This window comes from Falco naumanni, chromosome 15, assembly GCF_017639655.2.
Source record: "Falco naumanni isolate bFalNau1 chromosome 15, bFalNau1.pat, whole genome shotgun sequence".
In the NCBI taxonomy this organism is placed as follows: domain Eukaryota; kingdom Metazoa; phylum Chordata; class Aves; order Falconiformes; family Falconidae; genus Falco; species Falco naumanni.
The window spans coordinates 10,507,831-10,519,632 of NC_054068.1; the positions used below are offsets into that span (position 1 = coordinate 10,507,831).

General features: G+C 41.2%; 1 protein-coding gene across 2 annotated transcripts; it reads left to right on the top strand.

Annotated features, from left to right (window-relative positions):
• Positions 1–859: 859 nt before the first annotated feature.
• On the top strand, positions 860–11,166 carry CA7 (carbonic anhydrase 7). Of its 2 annotated transcripts, XM_040615818.1 has the most exons (7): positions 860–930; positions 2,922–3,119; positions 5,648–5,766; positions 7,131–7,226; positions 7,463–7,525; positions 8,954–9,109; positions 9,391–11,166. In XM_040615818.1, the coding sequence occupies exons 1-7, from the start codon at positions 891–893 to the stop codon at positions 9,511–9,513; spliced, it is 795 nt and encodes a 264-aa protein (XP_040471752.1). In that variant the 5' UTR covers positions 860–890; the 3' UTR covers positions 9,514–11,166. The 2 variants fall into 2 exon arrangements, with proteins under 2 accessions (XP_040471752.1, XP_040471753.1); XM_040615819.1 differs by lacking the exon at positions 7,463–7,525 and having other exon boundaries at positions 866–930.
• Positions 11,167–11,802: the final 636 nt, after the last annotated feature.

The window sequence follows — 11,802 nt, forward strand, 5'->3', positions numbered from 1 at the left end:
ACAAAATTACTACCAAGGAGCTATATTTCTTGCCCCAAAGATATCTTAAGGCATTTTACAGCTGCAGACAGGGTATCTCGTTGTAGCCCCTTCATGGGTTTAGCAGGGTGCAGGCAACTACTGGATCATAGCGGGAAACTGAAGCTTCACAGACCTGCTCCTTTCTCTAGAGTCTGCTGTGCTCTGTTCCCTAATATCACCACACTTTTATTCTTGCCTTTTTAAAAAGTTTCTTTAGAGTTAAAAAGAAAAAAATACCTGATTACTAATTTATCCTTAATTGATGTGACTTTTACCTTGTTTAAAAGTAGCACAGGTCATTTTTTTCTGAGGTGAGAATGTTCTCCATCTCATCAAAGCACTGATTCTGAAGTCTGAATTACAAATGAGGTCGAAATATTCATTTTTTGCAGCTGGAGGGAGCGTTTAAGAGAAGAGGCAGTGATGTTTCTCCCTGCAGCACACAGAAGCCAGAAGGGCAGTTCCCGCTGCAATCTGCACACATCACTGTGCCCTGGTGCTCAGAGCAGGTTACAGCTCTTGCTTCCTTGTGATGCAGAATGGCAAAGTAATACTACTTTTTCCTAAATTTGATCCACATGCCACCTGGACAGTCCTGGTTCCTGTCTAAGTCCTGGGACTTCAGTTTTCTCAGTTTTACATTTTCCTTCTCCTGTGCTGAATTAGCAATCAGTGAGCAGCAGCAGCAGCAGCAGCAAAGCTGGGAGCAGGAGGAGCGCGGGTGCGTTCCCTGTCCTGCGGGAATTGCTTTGGTTGCTCTGTATCTTTAAGGGGCTGACCCGATCCCACGGTGAGCCATTATAAATGCAGGTAAGCAGCAGTGCCCTGATCAAAGAGCTGAGAGCAAAGCAGGGTGCAGCTCCCCTATAATGACTGGCCACCACAGTTGGGGATATGGGCAGGATGACGGTAGGTTATAGCATTTCCGTGCTGCATCTCTCTGTCTTCCCCCACTCATTTTCTTTCTAGAACTGTTGTCTGAGCCCTGCAGAGCTGCCTGCGTTTTGATGTCTGCAAGCATCAAATATATATATATATAGCAGGTAATTAATTACTTTACTGATAATAAGTAGCACCCAGAAAGTGGCACCAAAAGATGCACAAACTTACGGCTGCTGCCTTTCGTTGTCGCAATCAGTGTTCCTGGACTGAGGGAAGCAGTACTGAGAGGGTTTTTTTCAGGCTGCAGATAATACAGATGGGTCCTCTTCCAAAAAGCTGTTACGAAAAGGATTAACTGTGTCTGTCTCTCCAGAAGCGATTCTTTAAAGCAAAGATTTAACAGAGCAGTAATACATCTTCTGATCCTGTGTAGCAGTTGAAATGTGATATCTAGGCTTCCATAGAAGTGAATAAAATAAGTTATATGCTGCATATTTCTAGAACATCAATAAATTGTACAGATCAGTATCAGAGACCTCTTACAGAACAACTTATGCTTTCTGATTTGACAGTTTTTAATTTAGTCATCCTCCTTGGCTTCCCACCTCCAAGAATGTGTGTCACAGAGCGAGAGGATATGTGAAGCTACTGAAAGATTCCTACAACAGTGTTTTATAGTACCTGTATCCTTTACAGGGAAGGCTGGATGAGTGACTTGTGTTGCCCAATAAGACTGTCTTTTGCATAACTTTCAGGAGCCTCTCTCCTTTGACAGCAGTTATTTTAGCTCCTGAGTGTCCAACAAGTATTTTGTGTAACCTTCAGGAGCCAGTCGCTCCATTAACAGCAACTTCAATGCTAAGTGAAGCTGGCTAGTGCTAGCAGATAGTTACGCATTTGGGCATATAGGTAGTAGTAACAAAGCCATGTATACTCTTACAGAGCTTGTAAGACAAATTATATTGCCTAAGCTTGTGTAACAGCATTTACATCCTAAATCTGCTTTATAGGCAGGCTGAGAAAAGATATTCTTTTATAAGCTTAGCTTTTCAGAAAATTCCAAAGGAAAGAGTATAATAGATGACTGTTTTGTTACATAAACTCAAGGAGGGTAAATACCTGTGCTTGATTAACAAAGTTTCCATTTGTCAAAGTATGTGAGAATGCTACAATTAGAAATGTGCTTGCGGGGAATCTTAAAGTAAAATTGTTACTGTTAATAATTCATCAACGTAAGCAGTACAAGAATTTAATTGCTTCTTGCACCACCATACCAAAGTAGAAAAAGAAGTCATAAGTAATTCTTTGATGCAGATAAGGTTTTGTTATCTCAAGCAGCATGACAATATTCCAACTCTGGCAGCAGAGAGCTGTGCTATTAAATTTGTCTTTCTCCCCACTCTGTTGAGGTCAGGAAGTCCAAAAATGTTAATTATTGCACTGTACCCTTTGCTCAGGGTAGAGATACCATAATGGGCATGAGTGAAGAATGAAGCTGCCTCAAAGATTTACTGCAATCATAAAATGGTTTTAAAAATAACTGCATAGTCAGTATCTAAGAGATTGAGTCATCTGCATCTAATTTGAATCACTGGAGCTTTTACACCATCTTCCCCAGGAAGAATTAAATGCTGTTTCTTTGGGGGAGTGTATGTGTGCATGCAAGTATGTTCACACTGCACCCACCTTGGAAGGTCTTCAGATACCTTTGCAATGTAATTTCAAACTCTGCGGAAAATCAGTGGCACAAGTAACTGCAGATACAGCAGTCTGTTGATGTGCTGTGCTTCCCTCAGTGTTTCGTACAAGACATTTGAATTCCCCCCCCATCTTGTTGCAGCCTGTCTGTGCTAATAAAAACACACCAGCATAGAATTTAAATGAACTTCTCAGATACCAAATATTTCAAGCCACTCCTGCTCATCAAGCTTTACTCCAAGCCTCATGAAAACCTGTAATGATTATTTTGGGTATAGTAGGAAGAAAATAATGGTGCTTTCCTTTCTTTCTTTTTGAAGGACCTTCAGAGTGGCACAAATCTTATCCTGTTGCCCAAGGGAACCGCCAATCACCTATTGACATAGTTCCTGCAAAAGCAGTTTATGACCCTAAGCTGAAGCCACTTATTATCTCCTATGACTCATGTACGTCTCTCAGCATCTCCAACAACGGCCATTCAGTTATGGTTGAGTTTGAAGATACTGATGACAAGGCAGGTGAGACTAACACACAGCCAACTAACTCAGAATACAGTTTTGTGACTTAGTGAGGGGAAACAATTAAGTACATGCTGTACGCTATATGATGCATAATTGAGCCTCGCGTTTCCTGTCTTCAGTAGAGTCTCTAGCGCGGCAGCGCTGCACAGCAGAACAGTGTTTCTCTGTTAGGAAAAGCTCTTGCATCGGGGACAATCAGAAGTTTGCTTGCAGTGCTTCCCTTTTCAATTGGGATTGTCAGTTTGCTAGACAGGGCATCCATGCATCTCTCCAGCACTTCTAGACCACATCCAGCCTGCAGAGGAGGTGTGTATGCTCCTTACTGCCCGTTTCCATGATCATCCAAATCAAAGATGCTAACACACTATGCCAGTTCTGTCTGGCTCACTGCCCAGTTTCCATCCACAGGGGTAGGGAAGAGAAGAGGATTAGCGGAGATTAGGTCATACAGCGTAATCGTCATAATCATAGTCACTACACCAAGTTGTACCTGGAGCAGTCACTGTTACCTTGCATCATTTTCTTCTCTCCTCCCTGCCTCACAGTGGTTCAGTTTTTTCCAAAATTATAGAATCTTCAGCTAGTTCTGAGTTGGTAGCAGCTTGTGGATGTTGGACTATCTGCAGCTGTTTATTTTTCTTGCCTCTTAGTCCTTGGCAAAGAATACTAATGCTTTAAGTGATTGATTACTTCTGTTAATTCTACTTCTATGCTTCTATGTCTGGGGTGTAGGGTCAGAACATTCAAATAGAGATGGTAAAGTAACTGATAAATGGAAAGAGTGCATTTAAAAACCCCCTCTGAACAATTTTCAAAGCTATCAGATGATTTCATCTTCCATTTATGTGTGTTTATTGATTCTAGCTAAACAGGATATTGGTCCTAGGTAGTCAAAACAAGTTACTTGTTCTGTGAAGTGACTTGTCTGTGCTGGTAATCCTTTGAAATAAGGGCTGGGGGCTAAAATTCTAGCCATTTCATCTTACAATTTCTCTTCTGGAATGAACTTAAAACTGCCCAACTGAACAGTTCAGGTTTTCAAGCATCTTAACCAGATTTGAAAAGAAGGCTGGATATGTATTTTCCAAAATCTTACTACACAGATCCATTAAGCATGCCACCCTACAAAGAATATTTGTAAAATATACCTGCAGGTATTTTCTTAACTTGCTAACTATTTCTGCACAATTCTAAGCTGAACTGTATCTATGTAACAGTGAACTTTTATTCAGCTTCAGAAGTTTAAGATCATCATCTATTACTCTGTATTTAGAAAGATAGGCTCAGAGCACTTGCAGGAATGGAGATCTATCCCCTTTCTACACAAAGCACATGCCTTGTTTTAATAACACTTTCAAGGAAGATGACTGCTAGCAGTGGAAAACATGGTTTAAAGTGTTTTTAGTTGTGTTGAAACAGATCTAGTGACTCACAGCTCTGCATAAATGGCATAACAGAATTTTGACAGTAGCCCACGATAGCTAGATTTCTTGAAATAATATTTGAGACAGGTGTTGCATTCCATTGCGAAGTTCAGAAGAACATACTAGGAGATAGTTATATTCTTAATTAATACTAAAACCTTTGCTTTGGCATGGCAAGTTTCCTGTGTAAAGGCCATCTGTGGTAGCACTGTCAGTCCCAGCTTTAATTCTTTTAAATAAAATGTTACGGACTACACAGAGGATAAGTGCTTTACTGATACTAAATGTAATTTTAATTCTCTTACTATAATAATTTTATCAGGTTTTCATGTCTGAGCAGAATTTATTTGATTTAGTGCCATATAAAAGTACAGAAGAATTACTGGTGGTGTTGGTAAAGTATCTTTTATAGGTGGCATCTTAAACATTCATCTGTTCTTAGGTGTTATTTCTAAATGATGTATGAAGTTCTCTGTAGTATTTCCTCACCTTTATAAGGTGATTTGAGATTCTGAATGGTGTCATGTAAAGTACAAGCTATTATATTACCTTTTCTATAGGATCAGGTATTTGGAGGAAACAGAATATAGATAACCTCCACTGGAAGTAAAAATACACTAAAGAGGAAATACTTAGCTGTAGTGTCTACCTGATGTTGAAGGTATCTACATTCTTTCTCACAAAATCTCAAGTAGCACTGTCAAAAGTGTTTTAGGTACACAAGTTTCAAATTGTGATATTTTTTAATATTCAACAGGGATTTATTGTGTTTAATAGGAAAAGTATAACTCTAACAATGGCTACCACATCTTCATATGTCAAATTCTCCTTCAAAAAAGCTACAGAATTCTGTACAAGTAGCCACTCAGTGTTTTTAACTTATATTTTTACATGAATTCAGGTGCTTCTCATGAAGAAATCCAACCCTTCTAAATGTTTGGATGATGCATCTCTTTCATGTTGGCAACTGGGAGAGGCTGCTGGCTTTTCTTCACTGTTGGGCCAACAGCGGTTAGTTTTACTAACAGGAAGCTAAAAAGCTGGAATGCTTTGGCTTTTCCCTCTTTTCTTCTTATTTATTTCTTTTTTCCCCTTGCCTAGCTGTCAGCGGTGGTCCCTTTGAGAATCCATTTCGCCTAAAGCAGTTTCACTTTCACTGGGGGACTAAGCACAGCGAGGGATCAGAGCATACAGTTGATGGCAAATCTTTTCCCTGTGAGGTAATGACGTGTTTTTACAGGTGGGATTAATTCATGCAAATGATGTTGACAAATGACCTCATCTGCAGTGGGGACTGGATGCCAGTAAGGATTCTGATTGCTTACCCACCATAGTTAGGTCAGCACAGACTTTAATGAGCTGGTGCCATCCACAGCTTAGAAATGGCTTCATCTGGGGGCTCCTGAGGAAGTTCTGCGAAGCTCGGACAAGGCTCAGGCCTTTCGCAGCACAGTCTATCCCAAATACTGCAGTAGCATAGCATCCAGCGCGTGCTGGAGCATAGTGCTGCATGGGATGCTGCTAGGGAAGTCGTGGGTTAATGCCCAATTTGTTTCAAATTAAGGCTGTGTGGTGGGCTGAGCCTGGTGGGGGCCAGGTGCCCACCAAAGCGGCTCTGTCACCCCCCTCCTCATCCAGCCAGGGGAGAGAAAATGCAAGGAAAGGCGAAAGGCTGGTGGGTCGAGCCAAGGGCAGGGAGATCACTCGCCACACAGCGGCACGGGCAGAGCGGACTCGACTCGGGGAGATCAGCTGAATTTGTTACCAATCAAACGGGATTAGGGTAACGAGAACTAACCCGAGTGTTAAGAACAGCTTCCCCCCTCCCCTCCCCCCTCCCCAGGCTCAGCTTCGCTCCCGATGTCTCTCCCTCCTCCCCGCGGCGGGGCAGGGGGACGGGGAATGGGGCTGGGGTCAGTCCCGCACACGCTGTCGCTGCCGCTCCCGCCCCTCACACGCTGCCCCAGCCCCGGCCTGGGGTCCCAGGGGCTGCGGGTGGGGGTCTGCTCCCCGTTACCCCCCGGGGCTGGGGGCACAGCCTGCCTCGCCGGGGGCTTCCCCACGGGCTCCGGTGCCTGGAGCCCCCCCGGCCCCCTCCTGCCCTGGCCTGGGGGGCTGCAGGGCTGTTGCTCTCCCACGGGCTCCCTCCCCTCTCCCCCTGCAGCTGCTCTTGCGCAGGAACTTTCCCCCTTTTGAAACCCGTTATCCCAGAGGCGCTGCCAGCGTCGCTGCCGGGCTCGGCCTTGGCCAGCAGCGGGTCCGTCTGGGAGCCGGCTGGCATCGGCTCCATCGGGCACGGGGGAAGCTGCTGGCACCTTCCCACAGAAGCCACCCTGTGCCCCCGCGAACACAGCCCTCCACACAGCCACACAAGCCCAATGCAGGCTGATACATGAAAACTGTGTGGTGTCTGCCCGTGCTTATGGACTGGTCCAAAACTCAATTTGCTCATCTTTCCAAAGATCCTTTAGAACAAAACCTACATTCTGTTATGAATGGCTGTTAGTGCCTGTTAACATGAAACCACCTTTGTCCATATCTCCTATCACTAATCTGTTTAATTCTTATTTATTTTTCCTTAAAGCTCCACTTAGTTCACTGGAATGCCAGAAAATATGCAACATTTGGAGAAGCAGCAGCAGCTCCAGATGGCTTGGCAGTAGTTGCTGTTTTCTTGGAGGTAAGAATCATAAAAATAGCATGTTTACATGATGAAAATGCTGTCAAGTGTTGGAGAATCAAGCCGCATATTTAAGATGTGCTTAAGGAAAACAGATGACTTATTGGAAGCAGTAACTCACTGCAAATTGCTGTTAAACTTACTTCAGTAGGAATGTTGAGATTCAGATAAGGAAACGGCTATTCAAGTTGTAATTATTGTCATTCTTATTTAACCTGTCTGCTCCATTGTTTTAGATTGGGAAAGAACTTGCCAGTATGAACAGGCTGACTGATGCTTTGTACATGGTAAAATTTAAAGTAAGTTAAAGAGCTTAACTCTTTTTAATTGTTTCTGGGATATCCTTTAAAAAACAAGCTCGTGTACAAGTTTGAGACAAAAATGGAAAATCACCCACTACAAATCCTCCTGTCATTAGAACATTGCTGTACTTGTATTCTCCTCTTCCCCTCCAAGGTCCATCTTACTTGTCCAATTCCAGGTGCCTCCCAAGGCTGTGCTGACCACACTGGCCATTCAGAGTTTCTGCTTTGCCCAGAGTACCTAAAATCAAAAGCTCCATGACCCTGCAGGCTCATGACCCTTTCCCATTGAGCATAGCCTTGAACAAACCAAAGCTGGCTGGCTATCTTCTGCTGCAAAGCTCTGTCAGGGGACAATCTTAATGAGGTCCTGAGCTAGTTTCTTCTTACAGTGATGCCTCAAGGTTGTCTTTTACCAGATGTATCAAAGAGCTTTGCTGGACATTGATACCTGCTGTACTTTCTCAAGTGCAGACTCATTGGACCACTGCAAATGTTGCCCTTTCTGGATTTACATGAGGTTAATGTATTCTAGAGCATGCACAAGTACTAATATGCAAAATAAAGCGTATCTAATACCTGAGTGGGCATTTTATTTCTCACTCCTCAGTAAAGGCTTGTGAAAGATGGGAAAAGAAGGCAGTTACACAGCAGTATGTAGGCTGCAGACACACTAAATGATGCTTCGATATCTAAGTGATTTCTTCCACTTGCAGGAAAGAAATGGTTATCCCTTAGTTGTAGTGATAGAAGGTCTGCAGGTTTGCCACTGGGGATACGCTGCTCATTCTGTTCCTTGTAAGCAATTTTACAGACAATTAGACTGTTTTCTGAGCGACTAAGTACCTTTCAGATACTCTTACAGGCTGAAAAATCTTGCACCATAAGGCAATCACTACTGCAGACAGCACCTCCTTCTGTTTCTACTGGTCTCTTGGTTGATTCACATTCCTGTAATTTTAGACTTGAACATTTGATTTCTTCAAAGCCAATATTTGTCCTAGCAGACAATAACTGTTTGAGGCCAAGTTTTCAATAGTTTAAGTTTTCTACTGAAATAGATGGGAAGAATAGAAAACAGCAAGCAATGAGACAAGGAATTCTACATATTATCTGTAGCGTGCACTGAGCACTGTATACAGAATACACGTCCTGCGTTATTTTTAGATCTTTTGTGACAAGAACTGAACTTTGGTAGAGGCAATGGGGCAAGAACTCAAAGTGCAGGAAGCCAGCAGCAGACATCACATTTGCCATGCTACTCTTGGATAACAGTTGTTATAAGGCAGCTAAACCTTTAAAGACTTTTCCCTTTGCCCTACTTTTTAATACTATTTTAGCATTTTTTTCTCTTTCAAAGTCTTTTAAACTTACAATTAGAAGTAAAAAGACACATTTCAAGTTGTTTTGTTTTTTTCCCCACAGGGAACAAAAGCTCAATTCAGAAACTTCAACCCCAAATGTCTCCTGCCTTTGAGTCTAGATTATTGGACATACCTTGGTTCTTTGACAACACCACCCCTTAATGAGAGTGTAACATGGATAGTGCTGAAAGAACCCATCAGAATTTCTGAGAAACAGGTAAACTTTTCATACTCCTTCAGTTCTTGTAGGATTCAACACTGGATAAACAGCCAGTGACTGTTCTGACTTGCAATGGGGCTAAGTCAAAAGGCCATTAACCTGTGAATAATAATAAGCCTTTTCAATAATCAGGTTTCTGTATTTTTCTGTTAATGATTTCTAGGATCTTTGCTTGAACCTGTTCTATTAACAGATTAAAATGTATTGAATACTTCCTTTTGGCCCTTTTTTAGTATTGATTGTTCTCTTAAGCAGTAAGTTTTCACCTGAATTTACAGCTGGAGAAATTCCGCATGCTCCTCTTCACCAGTGAGGAAGACCAGAGGATCCAAATGGTGAATAATTTTCGCCCCCCTCAGCCTCTTAAGGGGCGAATAGTCCAAGCTTCCTTCAAGGCCTGAAGAAAAACGGTAACGGCCCTAAGATCCAAGAGCTTCCGCATCTGAGATACTATAAACAGAAACTCTGGTCATCAGATCACTCATGGAACTGACAGATAATAGCCATTTCCATGAATACTCTGCTTGGAGGGAGACAATCTTCTAATTTTGTATTTTTTTAATTGCTCATTCTTTTGAGAAATGGGATCTTTTTAACTAGTGCTTTTTAACGTAAGGGATAGTTAAGTAAACTAGAGTGTTCTCCAAGGCGTGTAACTCTAAAAATTAAGATAAAATCAAAATCCCACTTAATATAAAATGGGAAATTATGTAGTGATCTACTAGTACTGATGGCCACAACTTCTAATTGTCTCACGTGATACATGATAAAATGGTAGTCAAGAATTTGGGACACTTTGGACTTAATTTTTCCTTACCGATCTCTTGTTGGCATTTGCTGAGCTCTGTCTGATTTAAAGATTGCTTTCATTGTATTCTTGCTGTCTGTTGGTACACACAGTACACATGAAAAGTTCTTTTCTTGCCTCAAGTAGGCACTGGTATGAAAACTACAGATATATATTCTAAGGTTACTGTTTTAAGATTCTATTTTATAAGTAATTTAAATAGAAATGTAAATACTGTGTTTAAAAGCAGGTCATTTTATTGCACCGTGTTGTTCAGACATGTTCTTTTAGCCCATGCAGCATACAAAACTATAATGCCCTTGTCAGTTTTGTTGAAAAGAACATCCATAGCAATTCAGGTATGTGTGTTGTGGTTCTCAATTGTTCAAATTCTACCTCAATTAAGTGATTTGCTCTGCAATACGACCTCCTTTGTTGTCTGCCCTAAAAAATAGCTATCTGTTTGAGGGATGTAACATGGCTAGACCTTGACTACACTGAGTGTGCTCTGCTGCACAAATCATCCCCTCCCTACGGCAGTCTGTGAGAGATACCCCCTGCAGATACACGGTTTCATCAGTCCTGAGGCCTTTTACCTCTTGAAAAGAAAGTTGCTTTAGAAAATCCGTGTGCTAGTATTACTGCTTCTGCAGCTGAGTGACAAAACTCAGGCTTGTGTCTCTGGTACTAAATACAGTGATATTACCTGTAACTACCTTCAGTCAGGGTATTTTCAGCTACCTTAGTTCTGGGTTCAAATGTTCTACTTTATCTGTATAGTTCAGATAGAAATTGCTGGTGTTTATCAATTTTCATCAGCTTAAATGGAGAAATCGAAGATGTACAATGTAAAGAAAAGCTGGGGGTGGGGTGGGTGGGAAGAACAGCTACTATGGGCAGTTCTCCTTTTTCAGAAAGGGAGAAAGATACTAGATGTGGAGAACTGTACAAGGAATGGAAGACTAGAATTCTAGACACAACTCTTCTACGGTTTTTCTGGTAATCTGACCTAAAACTATCCATTCCTCAGTTTCCTCTCATAAAATGAGCGCAATCCTGACCTACCTCACAGAAATGTTGTGAGGGCTAATTCTGTGTTGTTTGAGATGTGAGATTCTGACACAGCAGATGCTAAAGGAAACAATCATTGCAAAATGCAATGGTTTTACCTATTATGAATGTAACTTTACTAGTAATGCAAACTGGTATTGCAGAAAATCTATTTAATGTATCTTAATTTCTTTGACAAATAAATGAGAATTTAAAATCAAGTGTGTGTCTCTTCATCCTTTATTTTGAATAGACTCACCTCTCCCTACTTACAGCACTGTTTTTCTTGGAATTTCATTAACAAAAATGCTGCTTAAGATCTTCAAATGATGCATCTATTTCAGATCAAGGAATGCTTTGATTTTTTTACCTTCATTTCATAGAAACTTCTATTATGCTATAGTAGAATAATTTAAGTACAGGTAAGAGTTAGTCCTCCCAAGTTTCTGGTTTTTTTTTTTTGGTTTTTTTTCCCCCTATTCTAAAATCCTACCTCTGTTTTTAGTCTATATCATAATTCTTCCCATCTTTTGGAACTAACAGTTTCTCCTTCAGCTTAATCCTTTCATTCAAATGCTGATACAGTTTGTGCATCTTGAATGACTTCTTCCCCAGTAGAGTTAAATTATTCTTATCATGAATCATATGTCCCTGTTAACACTAAAACCTATATGAAGAGACTAATTTTAAAATGTTAAGTGTTTCAAAAGAAATGTACGTTTTTGATAGCCCAAATACATTTTATTAGGGGTAAACTAAAATACTTTCCTGATCAAAATTTAACCAGTATTACTTACCATACACAGCTTACTCAAGCTACCAAAGCGCTGCTGTATTGCTGTTGGTACCCACT